Source organism: Juglans regia, chromosome 4 (genome assembly GCF_001411555.2).
Source record: "Juglans regia cultivar Chandler chromosome 4, Walnut 2.0, whole genome shotgun sequence".
Lineage (NCBI taxonomy): Eukaryota > Viridiplantae > Streptophyta > Magnoliopsida > Fagales > Juglandaceae > Juglans > Juglans regia.
In genome coordinates, this window is record NC_049904.1 from 15,489,372 (window position 1) to 15,511,673 (window position 22,302).

The window sequence follows — 22,302 nt, forward strand, 5'->3', positions numbered from 1 at the left end:
TGGGTCATGGGGTACCCATTACTAACAATAATGAAATTTTCATAGCTGCCTAAGCTACATATGGTTTCATTCTCGAGACCATAGATTTTGATACAAGTTCAGACCCTAGCATGATGCCTGAGGAAGAAGAGTCAATCTCGCCCGAGTCCTGACATAGAGATTGGGACCCGTCTTAGCACTTGTACCCATCGTAGCAACCTTGTGCCTTTCGTAAGTGTACATACATGTTTAAATTGTTACTATGACAAGTTCCTTTTATATTTTTGTTGCATTATCATCAATCAAATTTCATACTCGTGTACTTCCATCGGGATTACTAAACACTAACAATTCTTGTTGGTGTTGACCTGTTGGCCAACATCCTTGATACTATGGAACCACACCTAGTCTTTAATGAGGGACGGGGCACCACAAAACTCCCCACCCATGTGGACACTACATGGGTCATCGGGTACCCATCACTATCAATAGTCTTGGAAGAGGGTGTCCTTTTGATTCTAGAAGATTGTTGAAATGGGGCTAAAGAAATAGCAAATGAAGCAGAAACAATATCAATATGAGAGGAAATAATGAAAGAAGGAAGTTAAGGCTGAGTATTGGAAGGAGAGGAAGAAGAACTATGTGTGTTAGTTGAATTGGAAATAGAAGGGGACGACTATACAAGAGGAATACCTGGAACAGGAAGAGGTAAAACTTGAGAAATGTGCTTGGGATTATTTGGAAGAGATGAAGAACAGCAAGACTGGAAAAGGGAACATAGTTTCATGAAAAACCACATCCAGATAGACATAAAGAGAGCCTTTGTCAAGATATAAAGCTTGGATCCTTTAAGAGTATAAGGATGCCCTTGAAAAATGGATCGACCTGCTCTTGGATCTTATTTAGTATGATTTCTGGATAGGGTGGAAATAAAACAAAGACGCTCAAATACTTTGAGGTGAGAATATGAAGGAGAAACAAAAACGGGAAGTTCACACAGAGATTTATTAGATGAAAGAGTAGAAGAAGTTCTATTGATCAAGTAAGCTGTAGTCAAGACACATTCACCCAAAAATTTAAAGGCAAAAAGGCTTGGAAGCATAAGGAATGAGGAGCTAATTTTGATAAATGTCGGCATTTCTTATCAATCACGCCATTTTGTTTTAGTGCCTCCCCATAAGATTTTTTATCAATAACTCCTTTGAACTCATAAAAGAAGTGGTTGAAATATTTCACATTTAAGACTGGCTAAAATAGAAGAACTAGAAAGTATCTCTTTTGCTTTCCCGCTTGCAAAACAATAGAGAAAACTTGTTAATTGGTGGCAAGGGCTCTATTAAAATAAGGAAAATGCTATTTAATCCACTCAATGTTACTGCTCAAAGTTACAGCTTGTATATTTTAATTTTTTAATTTTTGCTTAATGATTAAAGAAGTGAATATTAACAAAGTTATATATATTTTTAATTTTTCCTTAATGATTAAGGATGTTAAAAATATGTATAAAAATAAAAGAAAAAATATTAAAACTAGCGGTACGCCCAACGGTAAACGCTTGGCGGCCCGCTAGGATTACCCTTAAAAGAATCCGGCCTCTAATATGTGAATACTAAAAAGAACTTAAACCATTTAAACTTCAATATTTACTCCTCTAGTAATGAAATAATTTGAGTTAAAATGTTTTATTGAGTTTTAGGAAATGAGGGAGAAATAACTAATTAGAAAATATTATAAAATTAAAGTATTATTTAAATATTATTTTTTGTTTGAAATTTGAAAAGTTAAATTATTTTTTCTATTTTGTTTAGAAGTTTGAAAAAATTATAATGATTATATGAAAAAATAAAAAATTTGAAATTAAAAAATATTTATATTTAAGTGATGTTTAAAAATGAGATAAGATGAGATAGATTCTCAAATAAAGCCACATTAGACTTCAAATTTTATTTAAACAGAAATGATAAAGTTATTGCTGTGACACAAATTATATAAAACTATCAAATAAAAAAATATTAACTTTTTAAAGCTATTTTTCCTTTTCTCTTTTTTTTTTTTTTTGGGTATACTGGAATTAAAAGGATAAATTATTTTATTATGCAGTCGTGAATTAAAAACATGAAACATCATTTTTCTAATCGAATAATGACGTAAACATATTTCCATTTTACAATTTAAAACGAGGATCACCCTTTATACATAAGACACATAACACCTTCGTAAAACCCTACGACCTCACTCCCCCAGAGTCTACCAGTACCGTCTTCTCATTTCTAGGCCCGAAACGATGTCCTTCCCTCACCTTCTCCGCCGCTCTTTCTCCACCTCCCTCCAGCGCAAGTCCCCATCTGTCGTCAAGTCCGTCGCCGTCGATATCTACAATGACCGAAGCCTTAAACGCGTCGTCGAGAAGTTCAAGAAGTCCTCCGAGCACGAACGCTTCCGCACCCGAACCGGCTTATACGAAACCGTAGTCCGCCGCCTCGCTTCGGCGAAATGCTTCAACTGGATCGAAGAGATTCTTGAAGACCAGAAGAAATACAGGGATATCTCGAAAGAAGGCTTCTCGGTCCGACTCGTTTCTCTTTACGGAAAATCAGGCATGTTCGAGCATGCCCAGAAAGTGTTCGACGAAATGCCGGAGAGGAACTGCAACCGCACGGTTTTATCATTCAATGCCCTTCTGGGAGCTTGCGTGAACTCTAAGAGGTTTGATTTAGTTGATGGGATTTTCAGGGAGTTGCCTGAGAAGTTGTCGATTGAACCGGATTTGGTTTCCTATAATACGCTTATTAATTCATTTTGTCAGATGGGATCGTTTGATTCGGCCGTTTCAATGCTGGATGAGATGGAGAAGAAGGGCGTGGAACCAGATTTGATTACATTCAATACCATTTTGAGTGGGTTTTATAGGAACGGTCGGTTGTCAGATGGAGAGAAAATATGGAAGCGAATGGAGGAGAAGAATGTTATTCCTGATATTAGAAGCTACAATGCTAAACTGGATGGTTTGGCCTTGGAGAAGAGAACCAAAGAGGCGGTTGATTTAATTGAAGAAATGAAGAAGAAGTCAGTCAAGCCAGATGTGTTTAGCTTCAATGCTCTGATCAAAGGATATATTAATGAAGGGAGCTTGGAGGAAGCTAAGCGGTGTTATGAGGATATTGGGAAGAGCGGTCTTTCCCCGTATAAAACGACTTTCGAGCTGCTTCTTCCTTTTGTTTGTCAAAAGGGTGAAGTGGACCTTGCATTTGAGCTGTGCAAGGACGTTTTTGAAAGGAAGCTGCTCGTTGATATTTCATTATTGCAGCTTGTGGTGGATGCACTTGTTAAGGAGTCTAAAATTGAGGAAGCAAAGGAGCTTGTGCTATATGGGAAGACCAATAGGTACTGTCGTTATAATCTGACATTGCCTTCGGATGAGTAGTATAATATGCTTTTTCTTTCGGTATTTTGTTTGAATTAAGACTGTACTCCAATTCTTAGATAGTCAACTTGTTTTTCCTATAGATTATGTTAGTCTATCGACTATGTTTTCTTGCTTATAGAACATCTGAACTCATGAAAAATCTATTGGGCAAGGTGCTGTTTGTAATAGATAATGCAGAATCACCATTTACATTGTGAAAAATAATATTTTGATAATTGTTGAAGAAACATTCGGACCACATTGTCTAGGAGTGAGAAGGGATGTTTAAGGTACCTGAGGTCCTGAGCCACCTTGATGAGTCAGAGTTAGGCTAGAGTCCTTTTGGTTGTGAGCTTAGTGTTTATCCATGGACCAAGTTTCAGCTTCACATTATTACGATTTCTCGTAAATGTGACTTATCAAAAAAAAAAAAAAAGGATTTCTCATAAATGTATGCTCCTTTGAACTCCTTTCACATTGTTCCTTCTTTCCCATTGTTTGAGTTGCAAGAGACACAAGATAGAATTATCTTGCACATTGGAGCGATCTTGATATCGTTTGCCCAACGCATAATAGCTAATGATTTTTGAACCCCCAAATGCCCAAATGACATGGAAGCTAGGAAATGTAATCAAGGGAAAACGCACTTCCAAGGGCCTTCATTTATGTCAAACCAAGCCCATCACTAACATGTCTAGGTTTGGATGTTGAGATGAGTTGTGAATAATAATATTTTATTGGTCCCATTTAGATGGTTTAACTTTTTTAGGTTGAGATGAATTTAACTTTTTAAGTTGAAAATATGAAATAAGTTGAAATGAGTTTAACTTTTTTATGGAGAGTTGAAAAAGTAATGGATCCCATCAATGATTAGTTTGAAATAAGTTGAGATGAGTAAAGTTCGGTTCAACAACCAAACACACAAAGAAGGCAGCTTGTTCCTTAAACTCCAAACTCTTCGAGTATGACAACATTCCATTAACTAATCCTCATATTACAAAAATGTTGTCAGAGCCTTGCAGTAGTGCACAATTATTGGGCATGTATGAGGTTCATTTCCAATCAACAATTATGTCAGCACCTACAGATTCCAACTTATGCTCATTGGTCAACAACCAATTAAGCGTGTTTTACCATACTTGAAAGGCTCTGTTGATCATATCTTCTTTCACTCCATAGGAGCTCTTCATGAATTGTCTGCCTTTAGTAACTCTGATTAGGCCATCATTAATCCATAAGATTAGAGATCTCTTGGTTTTGTTGTATTCCTTGGCCCATGTCTAGTTTCGTGAAATGCTAAGAAATCGGTACCGTCTTCATTTCAGCTGAACTCTATTGGTTAGGTTACTAAAATGATTAGAAAAATTTCCCACGTCTCTATAAAGAGAATGAAAAGCCCTCGTTTGCATACATGTGGTAAAAGTACGGATGCTTATAAATTTATAATAGCAATCCATATTATTAATGTCTCCAGTAGTACGTACTCATTATTTTATTTTGTTTAAAGACAGAGTAATAGTCTTGAATATAACTAACTATCGATATATATGCAGCATCTGGCGTGCATGAATCATTATAAAAATATATATATTTGGGAATTATTGAATTATATAAATTTCAAAAAAATACAAAATTTCATTTTATAATTTTAATATATTTATGGGTATTTTATTTAATAATTGATATTAGTTAATGAAAAATATATTCATAAATAATACTCAATTATTTCAAACACTTTCTAATAATTGATGGGACCCACCATTTTATCAAATCCCTATAAAAAGTTAAAACCATCTCATCTCACTTTTATATCTAAATACACTTTTATTAACTCTTCTCATCTTAACTCAAGACATCTTACTAGTACTCACATATTTCTCATCTTATCTCATCTTACTAGTCACTCCAACCGTTCGATTTGGGGACTCACTCTACCTGGCTAACGCATGAGCTCATTCCCCACTCCAAACTCATCAACTCGAAAAATCACTTAACCCAGTCAACAAATCCGAAGACAACACACACGATTAACCTGGAGAATCTCTCTACCTGTTCAGCCGACTTGAAGATACCACGCATGATCAACCTGATAAATCTCTACCCGTGTTATCGAAGCCAATATGAAGACATTTTATTTCGATCATCACGGGGAATCACTCTATCCATATGAAACACGTGGCAATGTGATGTAGGAATGGCACGGAGACTCTCAATCCGGTCACGATGATCGACACATGGCAAGATTCAAATCTTAAAAATCACAACATTATCCATTCGCATAATTCAAACTTATCATCTCAAACTCACATTGTAGAGGTAAACAATAAATATAATGAAGAAAATATCTTATATTCATGTAGAAAGATGTGAGTTACAGGATCTCTAAAGCCTAATCTTACACCATACTCATAAATATTTATACCGAATTTTCAATATGGTCGTAAGAGCTAACCTACCTAAACATTATTTCTATTACTATGGAAGTGTTGGCGCTGCTCCTTCCACCGCACCCTTTAAGTCACTTACTTGAAGACTCTAACTGGATGTAGGGGTAAACATTTAATAATCACAAAAGTGATATTTTGACTTTTATCCAATGTCTTTTAAACTATGACATTGTCAGTCTTATTTCTTAGATCCGTTTGACTCTAGATATACTTGAATATGAGACTTTTAATCTCGTCCATCAATTTGCCCTCTAGACTTGTAGGATGGAAGGGACTGACAGGAATAAGGTGTGCACGTCATCTAAATTTTGCCTTCGGTCAAATCCCGTAGATTGTCTACTAATGAGGGGTCTTCGTATGTAGCGTTAAACTATACCTATGAGATTAGATGATATGAACTGCAAGTTTGTAACCTTTTTTTTTTTTTTTTTGGTCTCATGCTCACCCCAAACATAACATCTCTTATGGAGCATGGACCTCTCTATTCGACACCTGTCGCTTCTGAGCACCTATGTGTTGTCTCGGAGAGGTCTCACTTTCATATCGGTTTTGTCCTTGACCGTTGCGAGCCATTGTCCTGCGAGCCATCATTTTCCAGAACTACTAGCATCTTCAGCTCATCGTTCTCGCCCATGTATGGTTGGCAAAGTGTTTGGCCACTTGGTACAGGCCGGTGAAAAGTCATTTATTAGTCTTGGCTGGACGTTATTAGTCAAGCTTTCTACAAAGTGCTGCTCGCTTTTCTTTTTGGTTTTGACCGCACGTTCTCGGCCCAATTGTCTCTTCTTCAGCAACCCTTAACTCATGTCAGGATCGCTTCCTTTACTTCGACATAGTCCTCAAAATCTCGACCCACAACCCTACGTGGGTCTTGAGATCAAAGGACAACGACTCTTTGCCATGGGTCTCTAATTTTTTATTTCTAGTGTTAGACCTGTGGCTTTAATTTTGGATTTCTAGTGTTTTATATTTGTTTTTTTTCTTCTATTTTTGGTTGGGTAGTTTTGATGGATAGAGATAAAAAAAAAAATATTCCTGCACAATTAGCGAGGATAAGAGAAGACAAAGTCTTACCACACTCTCTCCAGATGGGTCTTTTCTCTCCTCTGTAGCATTCCAAGTTAAACAACTCAAACCATCACCTTTTCCAACCAACCAAAACCCTTGCATTTACCAGACAACCAACCAACCATTCTTGCATGACCCAGTAAAATCGATGGAAAGTGACCCACAAGATATTGATCAACTAATCTCCCAAACGAAGGCACTATCGTGGGAGGACATCATCCTTGAACCAACCCCTAAAACCGCTGTGAATATCTAAAATCATGCATTGATAGAATTGGTCTCAACGAAAGTACTCAACAAGCATATAGTTCACTCTACCATTAAAGCCAAATGGAGTTTTGTTGCTGGCCTAAACATTGATGATCTAGGAATAAACACTTTCTTGTTTACTTTCCCTACCAAACAAGATAAAGATCATGCTTTTCAGAAAAGACCATGGAGCTTTAACGGCTACCACGTGATACTCAAAGAATGGCAGCCAGGATTGAGTCTTCAAGAAATTGATCTTGTGCATTCAGCTTTTGAATTCAAATTCACGGACTTCCTCTTGAGATGATGTCCAAAAAAAATGCAGGGAAAATTGGTAGGGTCATGGGCAATCTGTTAGAGATTGATCAAAACTCTATTCCTGGCATGTATGCGAGAAAATTTCTTAGAATCAGAGTGGAAATAAACACTGCAAAGTGACTATTTGATGGCTTTTCATTACTGAGAAAGGGGAAAGCTCCAGCAAAAGTCTCATTCAAATATGAACTTCTCTCTGAATTCTGTTATGGATGCGGATGTCTGGGTCATGTTCAACAATCCCATCCAATATTCCTTGATAATGAAGTGGAACCAATTTTTGGACAATGGCTACGGGCTGAGGACCCGATGATAGAACCTGCACAAAACCTAGTCCCAATATCAACAAACCAACTAGTCCCAACAAACCCATCGATCATCCAGGTCCAGGGATGGCTCCTAGTGTTGCCACCGATAAGGATCAGAGAACCTGCAGAACTAGTGCAGAGAGATGACAATATCCATGGAAAATGAAAAGGTAAATGTGTGATGGGAAGTCAGAGTGGAAAAGGAAAAGAAAAAATCCATCACGGAGAAATAAAAGCAGTAACGACGAAGGAACTTCATGAAGAAAAGCTGGCATTTGTACTCGGAATCCCAACTTTGATACTATTCATCATCTTCTAGAAAGAGTCGAAGTCAGCTTCCTCCATCTAAGAAAAATCTTTCACCAACACATGGCAGTCAGCCAACTCATCAGGAAGTGCATCTGCAATCCTTAAAAGAATGCGGCCTCTTGGAGTCAACAAAGTTACCTTTCTATCAAAATCCCCTCAGTCTCGTACATGACCTGAGCCCACTTACGACAGCCAAAAAACCCCTAGCCATCCACGTCACCCATGTAGATGTAAACCCTCCCTTTCAGTCTTCTCAAACAAGCCCACTAGAATTAATTGCACCCCATGCCTATCTTCACCGTAAAAAATCCCCTCAGCCAACAAAGTCTACTGAACATGAAACTTTGGTTTTCAAACAAACGATTTCATAGTTCAAAAGTCAAAAAGGCCCGTTTGAAACCCACCAATCCAATCACAATCTATCTCTGCTGGTCAGCCAATCTGGAAGCGCATGTATAGCCTTTAACACTTTTTAGCTCAACCCAAACCAAACCTTCACTCAAGCCCAGAGAATCTTCCAACTCGCTCCAACCCAACCCGATGAAAGAAAAACTTTGATAATCCCCTCAGATTAGCCTTTCCCCTCTCTCTTGAAACCTACACTCCCCAATTGACATCAAAACCTCTAATGAGAAGAAGAGAAATACCTCAAATCTGGAGAGCAACAATACCCCCACAACCCTTTTTTATTTTTTAATAAACTAGGCGACACCTAGAGTTTATTAAAAAAAAAAAAAAACCCCTCGCAGAGGAAAATCATGATTACAAGACATTCAATATAATAACCTTATTACCAAGCTTATTGTAATAAAATTGAAAGAATAAAAAACCATGCACAAAAAGACCCAAACCGCCCGTGTAGCAGGACATGTCAAGAACAGAGCCTCAAATTTGGCAAACCACCTCGATCAGTTCTCAATATGCCTTTCAACAAGTGAGGAATGGTATTATTCGAAAACTCATTAGTGCATCCTCTACTACCCCATCGAGCAAGCTAGTCTGCTGCAAAATTGCCCTCCCTAAATACATGTTGAAACCGCACACTCATCTCCCTTAGAAGACTGCAAATCTCCTCTCAAAAACCCTCCAGGTACCATACATTACGTTAACCTTCCTTCAACTAGTTGACAATCAAAAGGGAGACCATTTCAATAATAATGTTGTTAAAACCATACGCTTTATATCGTCTCAGCCCAAATAATAGCGTCATCAGTTCCGCCCTATTATTCGAACCAATACGCGTATATTCCGCAAACGCAAATTACTCCACAATCCACCAAAAAATGTTTACTGACCTCTGTGATTCTTGTCAAAAAAGTTGAAGATGTCAATTTTGAAGGAGGACAGCAGATTTGTTTCGATGAAGCTAAAGAGATGCTGCAAAGCAAGACGAAGGCGCATAAGAGCAAGAAGAAGAACAAAAGAACCCTGAAGTCAGCCATATTCGCGCCATACTTGAAACCAGTGGATAGCACCTTGGGTAACCCAAAAAATTCTCTTACCATGAATCTTTTTCCTTTGAGTCCAAAGATTGATGAGGTAGGATCTCCACTGCCTCCAAAGAGTCCATGAAACTACTCTCATAGAATTGCCAGGGCATTGGCCGCCCCCGTTCAATTCGGTCCTTAAAGGCAATAATTAGGGTGCATAACCCTGATATGCTTTTCCTGTCTGAAACTTTGTTAAATACTACTGAAACTGCTAGCATTGTAAATAGATTAGGGTTTTCTATATATGTGCATTTTCCCTCTAAAGGAAAATGGGATGAACTTTTGTTCTTATACCGCCTACATGTAGATATAGACTGTGTTTGCATCTTTGAAAATATAATATCTATGTTAGTCTACTCTGATCCAATGCATATGCCTTGACTTTTGAATGCTATTTATTGTCTAGCACCTTACAGGAAAAAACAAAATTTTTGGGATAAGCTTGAGAAAATCACTAAATCATTTTCTGGTCTTATACTCATTATAAGTGATTTTAATTCAGTGCTCACACAATCTGAGAAATTAGAGGGTCGTCCTGTAGGTTGCACCTCAATTCCACAAGGTCTCCACTTGTATTTGGAAAAATTTGGCCTCATGGACTTAGGATATTCTGGACCAAAGTTTAGTTGGTCGAATAATAGGCAGGGTCCTAGTAACGTTAGAGAGAGGCTGGACAGAGAAGTTATTAATATCAGTTGAAACAACATCTTCCCTGAAGCAAATATTTCTAACCTCACTAGAACCTCCTCTGACCACTCTCCAATTCTCCTTAATACCTCTAACCCAAACAACTCTCTAAAATCTTTTAAGTTTGAGAAATTCTGGATTCAAGATCCAACAAGCCATGATGTCATTAAAGAAGCATGGAACAAAGTCTTCATCGAGACACCAGCTTTTATTCTTTCAAAGAAACTAAAAGCAACAAAAACAACCCTTAAGTTATTGAATAAGACTTGTTTTGGTCATATTCAAACTGAGATCAAATCTCTAAATCAGACTCTCCAACAAGTACAAACCCTAGATCCCTCCTAAGTTCCAAACAATCTGGAAAATAATCTAAAAGAACAGCTCAATGAACTTCTTAAAAAAGAAGAATTTTTGTGGAAACAAAAATTGAGAATCACATGGCGCACAGTCTCTGGTCTCAACACTAAATTTTTCCATTCTTCCACCATTGTTAGACGAAGGAAAAACAATATTGACAGTCTCAAAATTGGAACTGGTCTTTGGACTACAGATCAACATGTTATTAATTCAAAGTTACAAGAACACATCCAAAAAATCTTTGAATCTAAAGTTCTAACTTTGCAGATGACTTCAATGATCTCTTTCCCATAAAAATCAATGACACTGAAAACTTTTTCCTTTGCAAAACTTTTGATGAAGTGGAAATATGGGAGGTTGTAAAACAGACATCCTCCACAAAGGCTCCTGGCCCTAATGGTTTCACGGGGCTGTTTTATAAAACATACTAGGAGGTGATAAAAAATAATCTAATGGCTGCCATACAAAGTTTCTTCATTAGTAGAAGACTTTTAAAGGAACTGAACCATACAAATATTATTCTTATTCCTAAAAAAGATAGTCCCAATGAAGTACATCATTTTAGACCTATCAACCTCTCAAATGTTTACTATAAATTCATTCCAAATATTTTAGCTAACAGACTCAAAACAATTTTGCCCAATATCATATCCCCTTACCAATCTGCCTTTGTTCCTAGTAGGCTCATTCAGGAGAACATCATTTTGACTCAGGAAATTTTTCATCACTTAAAAAAGAAGTTAAAAAGAAGGAGGGGTAGATCTAGACAGATGGCCATAAAAATTGACATGTCAAAAGATTTTGATTACATAGAATGGCCTTTCATCCTTGCTATTTTTAAGAATCTTGGATTCAGTCAAAAATGGATTAATTGGATTCATGAGTGTCTAACTACAATTACATACTCTATTCTCATAAATGGTTCCCACAAAGGTTTCTTTAAACCTGCAAGGGGACTAAGACAAGGAGATCCTCTCTCACCCTTTCTCTTTATCATGGGAACTAAAGTCCTCTCCAGATTAATTCATCATGAAGAAATAAAAAAAGAGATTAAGTGCATCAAACTCTCAAGTAGATGCCCAACTCTTTCACACTTGCTCTTTGCTGATGACTTAATTCTGTTTGGCTCTTCCACAATGCAAACTACTCATGCTTTTGCCACTTGTCTTGATACTTACAATTCCTGGTCTGGACAATGTGTTAACACAAAAAAAATCATCCATTCACTTTAGTAGGAACACCTCTCCCACAGTGAAAATTGACATTATGGAAATTCTAGGTTTGAGAGTTACCACCTGCAACCTCAAATACATTGGATTACCTCTGCACACTGGGAGAGGGAAACAAATATTCCTTACTGAGGTAAAAGTTCAGAATAAATTACAAGGATAGAAGTCAAAGATTCTGTCTCAAGTTGGAAGAACTACTCTCATAAGCGCAGTAGCAAACTCAATTACAACTTATGCCATGTCCACCATCCTTACTCCCTCGACTATTACAAAAGCTTTGGATTCTACTCTTCGTAGATTATGGTGGGGTACTAGTTCTCAGAACATTCAAAAATACACCCCAAAAGCTTGGGACAAAATTTGCACTCCTAAATCCATGGGTTGATTAGGCTTAAAGAAGCTTACTCTTTTTAACTCGGCCCTAATTACAAAACTTGCATGGTTTTTCTTGACAGAAAAAAAGGAGTCTCTGGAAACAAATATTCACTCAAAAATACTTCAGGAACACATATTTCCTTGAAGTAAGCCTGAAAAATTCTGACTCTTGGATCTTAAAGGGTTTACTGAAACAAACACAATTCCTTCAAACAAATTTCTGTTTTTAGATTAATCAAGGTTGCTCACAACTAGACCAAAATTTGAGTGTCTCTGAACTCACTCTTGAACAGTCAAGAAGATGGAACAATTTCCTTCTAAATGCTCTCTTTACTACAAACTCTGTTGAAGAAATTCAAAAGATTTCTCTATCAAATTGCAACTTTCAAACTTTTGAGGATAAAATCAAATGGATGCACCATTCTTCTGGTAAGTTTTCAGTCAAGTCAGCCTATGCTATACTTGTGAAACTACAAACGACTCCACAGCAGAACGATGTAAACTGGAAAAAATTGTGGAAGATTAAACTTCAGGACAAACTTAAATTGTTTCTCTAGAGGGTTAGTCATAATATTCTTCCAAGAAAGTCATCAATTTAGAAAGTGACCAAATTTTTTGTCCTCTGTGTAAGGAAGAAGCTGAAAGCATTGAACACTTGTTCCTCAATTGTATTTACACTAGAATCCTTTGGAGGAGCTCACCATGGCCTCTGGACATGGTATGTTTAGCAACCTAATCCATTACAGATTGGATTGCAACCATCATAAATCCATTTATTCGTTTAAACATTCCCACAGAAGAGCATCATAGATTCCAAATCTTTGCCATACTTGCAATGGACAATTTATAGTTTTGTAGAAACATGACAGTGCATAACTAAGAAAATCTTTACCCCCACATGTTTATTACTAAACTCCAAAAGTCATACACGGAACATACAAAAGCATGGACAGAAATCTCAAGAACCCCAGAAATTCTCCAGTATTCCACCTAGAGGGTTTCATCTTCTGTCTTTTGATGTGGCGATTAGGAAAGAAAGTAGTACCCTTGCTACAATATTTAGATCTTACTCGAGAAGCGTAGTAATAGTGAAAACAAACTTCATTCAAAGCACCAACCCCAACATAGGGGAGGCAGCTACTGCCTTGATGATCATAGAAGAAGCTGACGGATTACATTTCAAGAAAATAATAGTTCAAGGTGACTCAAATCTGGTTGTTCAAGCAATAAACAATAAAAAACAAGCCTCGGATTGGACTATGCAAAGCATCATCAGAGATATCAGACACCTTCTTGGCAACTTCGAAGCATGGAAAGTTAAAAAATATATCGAGACAAAAATTAATACGCGCATAATTTGGCGCATTAGGCAACTTCAATGCAGGCCTATGGAAATATTCCTCTTATTTTAATTCATCCTTGCATGTTAGACTTCCCTAGTGGGAAAGATCCACCCTAGAGTATATATTTTTGTAAATAAAGAGCACAGACTCATGTATATATCTCAAATATATATATATATATATAGATAATAAAGCTTGTTTAAAAAAAATGGGATGAATGGGTATGAATAATTAGGAGTTGCGTGTGGTTCACAGGGTAGAGAGTAGTACCACACTACTACATTACTACTTATGGACCACCCAAAATACAAGGTTGTACTTGTGTATTTCGGGCCCTGTGTTTAATCTGATAAAAAAAATGTAACGCACATCGCTTTGTGTGAACTTAAAAAAATATAAATTTTAAATTTCAGTTATGAAAGTGATAGTTTAAATCATTTAAAAATAATTAGAAGTAAAAGCTTCAAGTGAAATAAAAATATGATTTCTACAAGATAAAAGGAATTTTCGAGTCTAATAAGTAATTTACTTCATGGAATTAAGCTGTATATATGGTCAAAACCATATATATATATATATATATATATATATATACACGTGAGCATGTTTACAACAACTAATTAAGCAAAAAACTTGGATTTTATTTTTCTCTGCTTTAGGATACCCTTCATAGACACTTTGAAAAACCACGGATTTCATTTGTTCCTCGATGCTTGGGAGGTCATGGTTGTCGTCATAACTATACAACAAGGGCACCATTCTCGCCATATTAAGACAAGCCTCGTTGAATTTTGCTGGAAGTGGATTTGGAAAGATCAGACACTCCTTGTTTAGGCGTTTCCATGAATCTAAAATCATATCGACAACCTTCTCTCGTGCTTCTTTGATTGCAAAATCCTTGTGTTCTTTCATGTAATAATCTATGTATGCATCATGGCCATCTTGACTCTCATCTTGCAATCAAATGCATGAACCATACTGGGTGTTAGCTTTTTCCAAAGAGGGATGCTACTCATCATCCCACATCACACATTATATATTTTAAAATTAATTTTTATTATTTATTATTTTATTTAATCATTATTAAACTAATTGAGTTGTTCTACTTATCATTCATACATCACATACTTGTTATAAGAAATATTTTACATTTAAGACAGTGGCTAAAATAGAAGAACCGGAAAGTACTTCTCTTTGCTTTCTTGTTTGCAAAACAAAAGAAAAAACTTGTTAATTGGTGGCAAGGGCTCTATTAAAAGAAGAAAATGCTACCTAGCCCTCTCAATGTTATTGCTCAAAGTTACCGTTTGAGTATTTTAATTTTTTTTATTATTTACTTAATGGTTAAAGAAGTGAATATTAATGAAGTTATATATATATTTTTTAATTTTTTTTATTAATGGTTAAAAATGTTAAAAAAATGTAAAAAATAAAAAATAAAAAAAGATATTTGCACTAGCAATACGCCCAATGGTAAATGTTAGGCAACTTGCTAGCATTACCTTAAAAGAATCCGACCTCTAATATGTGAATACGAAAAAGAACTTAAACGATTTAAACTGCAATATTTACGCCTTGTTTGAGGCATGTAATGAAATAAAAAATTCGTACATAGTAGTGAAATGATTTATAAATAGTTGTGAAATAGTTTTAGTTAAGATGTTTTATTGAGTTTTAGAAAATGAGAGAGAAATAGCTATATAAAAAATATTAGAAAATTAATTTTTTTTTGTTTGAAATTTGATAAAGTTAAATTATTTTTTATGTTATGTTTGGAAGTTTAGAAAAATTGTAATTATTATATGAAAATGTTGAATATTTGAAATTAAAAAATATTTGTATTTGAGTGATGTTTGAGAAACACGTGAGATCAAATAGATTCTCAAACGAGGTCATGTTCAACTTGAAATTATATTTAAACAGAAATGATAAAGTTATTGCTGTGACTCAAATTATATACAGCTATCAAATAAAAAATATTAATTTCTTGAAGCTATTTTTACTACGAGCTGATCTAATGCAACATTCTCTACCCTCACTATGTCTACCTCTTGTTCTGTCAGAGTCCTGCCTTCCCATTGCTTTTGGAGGTCTTCCTCCATGTCTAATCGTCTCTACATACCACGTCCGAGAGAGCTCTCTTTGCGAAGCAAAGACTGAACCTCACTTCACAGAGAGACGACTCCCAATTGTTTTTCTTCCAGTTTTTTTTTTTGATAATAAAGGATCACATTCCATTTATAAAAAAGAACATACAACTTTGACTTAAAAAGTCAGTTACAAACGTTAATAGCACCTCAGCACACTTTCGTGACTGACATGGTCTAGCCCAGACGACAGAACTCTAAAGACCGAAGTCTAAGAGATTCGTCGTACACATCTCTGTTCCCGACAAAGTAAACAAACCCCATACCCCGACTACGCGAGGTAGGGTACACCAATCCCATACACTGCCAAAGCGGAGATGGGGACATACCACCAGTTCGGACCACGGTCAGCGGGGACTAAATTTTTGATTTTTTTTTTTTTAATAAAACAGAACACAAGAAAATACATTGGAACACAACTAAAACCAACAGCAGAAAAAAAGCTCCGAACGGCTGCGGAGGCGCGTGCAGAACACGCGCCACCCTGGGAGAAAACCGTCGACCGATCTTGGAAGTTCCGGGCTCACAGACCCCAGCGGCGCCGCGCGTCGCGACGGTAGACGGTTTAAGTTGTTTAAGTTGTTTAAGTTTTTTAAACTTAGGTGTACATTCATGTTTAAGTTGTTACCTAGACATGTTCCTTTCATAGTTTTGTTGCGTTATCATCAATCGAACTTCATACACGTGTACTTCCATCAGGATTACTAAACGCCTAACAATTCCTGTTGGTGTTAACTAGTTGGCCAACATCCTTGACACTACGGAACCTCACCTAGTCTTTGATAAGGGACGGGGCACCACATAACTCCCCACCCATGTGAACACTACATGGGTCATGGCGTACCCATTACTAACAATAGTCTTGAAAGTAAAAGGGTGTCCTTCTAATTCTAAAAGATTGTTGAAATGAGGCTAAAGAAATAGGAGAGTAAGCAGAAACAATATCAATATGAGAGGAAATAATGGAAGAAGGAAGCTAAGGCTGGGTATTGGAAGGAGAGGAAGAAGAACTATGTGTGTTAGTTGAATTGGAAATAGAAGGGGACAACTATACAAAAGGAAAACCTGGAATAGGAAGAGGTAAAACTAGAGAAATATGCTTGGGATTATTTGGAAGAGATGAAGAACAACATGACTAGAAAGGGAACATAGTTTCATGAAAAACCACATCCAGATAGACATAAAACATCCAGATAGACATAAAGAGAGCCAGTGTCAAGATATAAAGCTAAGATCCTTTAAGAGCATAAGCATGCCCTTGAAAAATGCATCGACCTGCTCTTGGATCTTATTTAGTATGATTTTTGGATAGGGTGAAAATTAAACAAAGACAGCCAAATACTCTGAGGTGGGAATATGAAGGAGGAGCAAAAAAGAGAAGTTCACACAGAGATTTATTAGAGAAAATAGTAGAAGAAGTTCTATTGATCAAGTAAGGATTAGTCAAGACACATTCACCCAAAAATGTAAAGGCAGAAGGCTTGGAAACATAAGGAATGAGGAGCTACATTTGATAAATGTTGGCATTTCTTATCAATCACACCATTTAGTTTTGGTGCCTCGACATAAGATTTTTTATCAATAACTCCTTTGGACTCATAAAAGAAGTGGTTGAAATATTTCACATTTAAGATAGTGGCTAAAATAGAAGAAATAGAAAGTATCTCTTTTGCCTTCCCGCTTGCAAAACAACAGAGAAAACTTGTTAATTGGTGGCAAGGGCTCTATTAAAATAAGGAAAATGCTACATAACCCGCTCAATGTTACTGTTCAAAGTTACAACTTGAGTATTTTTGTTTATATTTATTTTTTGCTTAATGATTGATGAAGTGAATATTAATAAAGTTATATATTTTTTTAATTTTTTCTTAATAGTCAAGGATATTAAAAAAATGTATAAAAAATAAAATAAAATAATATTTACTCTAGCTGTATGCCCAACAATAAACGCTTGGAAGCCCGCTAGCATTACTCTTAAAAAAATCCGACCTTTAATATGCAAATACGAAAAAGAACTTCAACCATTTAAACTTAAATATTTACATCTCTAGTAGTGAAATGGTTTGTAAATAGTAATGAAATAATTTTAGTTAAAATGTTTTATTGAGTTTTAGGAAATGAGAGATAAATAACTAATTATAAAATATTATAAAATTAAAGTATTATTTAAATATTATTTTTTGTTTAAAATTTGAAAAAGTTAAATTATTTTTATATTTTGTTTAGAAGTTTAGAAAGATTATAATGATTATATGAAAAAGTAAAAAATTTAAAATTAAAAAATATTTATATTTAAATAATATTTGGAAATGAGTTAAGATAGATTTTCAAACGAGCCTACATTAGACTTGAAATTATATTTAAAAAGAAATGATAAAGATATTGCTGCGACACAAATTATATATAACTATCAAATAAAAAATAATAATTTTTTAAAGCTACTTCTACTTTGGTATATTGGAATTAAAAGGATAAATGATTTTATTATGCAGTCATGGATTAAAATCGTGAACCATCATTTTTCAAAACATGGAAATGTAAACATATTTCCATTTTATAATTTAAAACGAGGATCACCCATGCATAAGACACAACACCTTCGTAAAACCATGCGACCTCACTCCCCCAGTGTCTACCAGCACCGTCTTCTCATTTCTAGGCCCGAAACGATGTCCTTCTCTAACCTTCTCCGCCGCTCTTTCTCCACCTCCCTCCAGCCCAAGTCCCCATCTGTCGTCAAGTCCGTCGCCGTCGATATCTACAATGACCGAAGCCTCAAACGCGTCGTCGAGAAGTTCAAGAAGTCCTCCGAGAACGAACGCTACCGCAACCGAACCCGCTTATACGAAGTAGTCCGCCGCCTCGCTTCGGCGAAATGCTTCAACTGGATCGAAGAGATTCTTGAAGACCAGAAGAAATCCAGGGATATCTCGAAAGAAGGCTTCTCGGTCCGACTCGTTTATCTCTACGGGAAATCTGGCATGTTCGAGCATGCCCAGAAGGTGTTCGACGAAATGCCGGAGAGGAACTGCAAGCGCACGGTTTTATCATTCAATGTGCTTTTGGGAGCTTGCGTGAACTCTAAGAGGTTTGATTTGGTTGATGGGATTTTCAGGGAGTTGCCTGAGAAGTTGTCCATTGAACCGAATTTGGTTTCCTATAATACGCTTATTAATTCATTTTGTCAGATGGGATCGTTTGATTCGGCCGTTTCAATGCTGGATGAGATGGAGAAGAAGGGCTTGGAGCCAGATTTGATTACATTCAATACCATTTTGAGTGGGTTTTATAGGAACGGTCGGTTGTCAGATGGCGAGAAAATATGGAAGCGAATGGAGGAGAAGAATGTTGTTCCTGATATTAGAAGCTACAATGCTAAACTGAATGGTTTGGTCTTGGAGAAGAGAACCAAAGAGGCGGTTGATTTAGTTGAAGAAATGAAGAAGAAGTCAGTCAAGCCAGATGTGTTTAGCTTCAATGCTCTGATCAAAGGATATATTAATGAAGGGAGCTTGGAGGAAGCTAAGCGGTGTTATGAGGATATTGGGAAGAGCGACCTTTCCCCGTCTAAAAAGACTTTCGAGCTGCTTCTTCCTTTTGTTTGTCAAAAGGGTGAAGTGGACGTTGCATTTGAGGTGTGCAAGGACGTTTTAGAAGGGAAGCTGCTCGTTGATAGTTCGTTATTGCAGCTTGTAGTGGATGCACTTGTTAAGGAGTCTAAAATTGAGGAAGCAAAGGAGCTTGTGCTTTATGGGAAGACCAGTAGGTACTGTCGTTATAATCTGACATTGCCTCCGGATGAGTAGTACAATGTGCTTTTTCTTTCGGTATTTTTTTTTAATTAAAACTGTACTCCTATTCTTAGATAGTCTTCTTGTTTTTCCTATAGATTATGTTAGTCTATCGACTATGTTTTCTTGCTGATAGAACATCTGAACTCATGAAAAATCCATTGGGCAAGGTGTTGTTTGTAATAGATAATGCAGAATCACCATTTACATTGTGAAAAATAATATTTTGATGATTGTTGAAGAAACATTCGGACCACACTGTCTAGGTGTAAGAAGGGATGTTTAAGGTACCTGAGGTCCTGAGCCACCTTGATGAGTCAGAGTTAGGCTAGAGTCCTTTTGGTTGTGAGCCTAGTGTTTATCCATGGACCAAGTTTCAGCTTCACATTGTTACGATTTCTCGTAAATGTGACTTATCAAAAAAAAAAAAAAAGGGATTTCTCATAAATGTATGCTGCTTTGAACTCCTTTCACATTGTTCCTTCTTTCCCATTGTTTGAGTTGCAAGAGACACAAGGTAGAATTATCTTGCACATTGGAGGGATCTTGTTATCGTTTGCGCAACGCATAATAGCTAATGATTTTTGAATGCCCAAATGCCCAAATGCTGGAAGCTAGGAAATGTAATCAAGGGAAACTGGCAACATAAGAAAAAAATGCCATTAAAATTTCATAATTAAAAAAAAAAAATCAGAAATCGAGGAATGCTCCAATCCGACGAATATGAGCAACTCCCAGGTATTTTATCTATTTATTATTATTATTATTATTTTAAAGAGACGATATCACATGTCCAAAAGTGACCCTGGCCCACATTTATTCGAAAACATAATCTCACTTATGGTGGAGGAATACCATGGCAAGATCCACACTTCACAGGATTTATAAATATTCAAACACAACCCCTCCCATGAGTCAAAAACCCAAAAACACTGAAAAATAACCAATATCCAAACTGAAGCAAAAGAATCTGTATAATGACTCATGAAAGACAGACCACCGTGAACCTTTTCCCGCACCAACGTGAAACCAACGTGAGACGAACATAAATGCGCAACACCAACGCCAATGTCAAACTTGAGCATTAACTCCAAACGATAAACTCCATATGGAAATTCTACCTCAATCGACCTAGCTGACCCCTTTCAACCTCTTTCTTTTTTACTACAAGGCTCATTTCCCTCTGATAAAAGGAATTCCCAAGTGATCCATACGCAACAATCCTCGCAAATGAGGTTGTAATATTTCCGCACCAATAAAATCTTTGATGACTCCATGCGAACCTTCTTTCGCCAAAAAATCCACTGCCATATTTGCTTCTTGGAAGATATGCCTAAACCGTGCATTGAGCTCTAGAGTAAGCTCCTTGATCTCCTCCCAAAAATCCCACAGGAACCAAAGTCGACAAAATCCAGATGCGAGCCAATTCATGATCACCATTGAATTCGATTCTACTATGACATCTCGCAGCATTAAAATTTTGCATAAGCGAAGACCATCAAGTAACACTCGACATTCTACCAGTCAAATCTTGGACGATCCCTCCACCCCTGCATCTCCCAGACTATTGCACGCACCACCATCTACATTAAGCTTCATCCTCCCTGTCAGTGGCAAGTTCCATTTAATAACCGTAGCTCTTTTCTTATGAATAGGAACAATCGGGATCTTTAAACTCTCCATCACTGACCTCTCATTCTTTCTCATATATTAAATTTTTTCTAGATTGCAAGAAGCATCAGTAAGTAAAAACTTCACATTTCTAATCACATATTCTATCTTAAACACCTCACTTTCCATTCTAGCTGCACACCTAGACTTCCATAAAGCCCAAGAAATAAAAATGGGAAGAGCTCCACGGATCCACCCAACTTGAGAGTGTGACGTCGCTCGCTACCACCAAAAAGACATTGTACCCTCCCAATTTCGGATCAGTGGCAATCTTATTTGACAAAGGTTTGCAAAAAACTTCCATACCTTTTGAGCATTTGCCCCCTCACATAAAATATAATTCATTGTTTCCACTTGAGGCATGGTACAATAGTGGCATTTAGAGGCCAACAGGATGCCCAAGCGTTGAATAGAATCATCAGTCGACACAACTCCACGCTTTGACCTCCAAACGAAGAACGACATTTTCTTGGGTATTTCAGCCTGCCAAAGCCACTTTTTCCATTTACAAACTTGTCCACGTTGCCTAGAAATATTCCAAGCAGATTTGGTGAAGTCTCCATCCAAAGAATGCTTGCATATCAGCACATCCCTCCCCTACCGAAGCCTCACACCAGATTTTGAAATTTTCTGCAATACCTCAGGCGTGACTAGGCTCTAAATTTGTTCAATTTTCGGCCCCCTTTCATCAATCACTGCATCAACTAGCAAATTACAGCTGCCTACCACCCGACAAAGATTTCTTAAGGGACCATACCCCACCCAATTATCCATCCAAAAATTTCACTGCCCATTCCTCACAAGCCATCAAGAGTTCAGCATCACCTTTGGCATTACCGCTGTAATTCCCTTCCAGAGACGGGATCCTTTGTTCTCCTGACTAATGTTATAAATATAATGTTATAAATATGCTCCCTCCCAAGGTACTTTTTCTGGAGAAATTCCGCCCACATAGAATCCCCCTTTAGTAATTTCCAACCAAATTTCATAAGCAAAAAATCTTGCACCTCCATAAGATCTCTAATACCAAGACCTCCCTCCTCCACTAGCTTACACACACTCCTCCATGAAATCCATTTGCACTTTCTAATCTCCATCGAAAAGCCCCAAAGGAAATCAGAAAAAATTCTT

General features: G+C 36.7%; 2 protein-coding genes across 2 annotated transcripts; both read left to right on the forward strand.

The window, feature by feature from the left end:
- The first annotated feature begins 2,183 nt into the window (after positions 1 to 2,183).
- LOC108980727 (pentatricopeptide repeat-containing protein At3g13160, mitochondrial-like) lies at positions 2,184 to 3,518 on the forward strand. Its single transcript, XM_018951725.2, has one exon. It carries the CDS (start codon positions 2,264 to 2,266, stop codon positions 3,401 to 3,403), a length of 1,140 nt encoding a protein of 379 aa, XP_018807270.1. The 5' UTR covers positions 2,184 to 2,263; the 3' UTR covers positions 3,404 to 3,518.
- A 14,764-nt stretch (positions 3,519 to 18,282) lies between these two features.
- LOC108979324 (pentatricopeptide repeat-containing protein At3g13160, mitochondrial-like) lies at positions 18,283 to 19,875 on the forward strand. The gene has a single exon (XM_018949980.2). It carries the CDS (start codon positions 18,289 to 18,291, stop codon positions 19,513 to 19,515), a length of 1,227 nt encoding a protein of 408 aa, XP_018805525.2. The 5' UTR covers positions 18,283 to 18,288; the 3' UTR covers positions 19,516 to 19,875.
- The last annotated feature ends 2,427 nt before the right edge of the window (positions 19,876 to 22,302 follow it).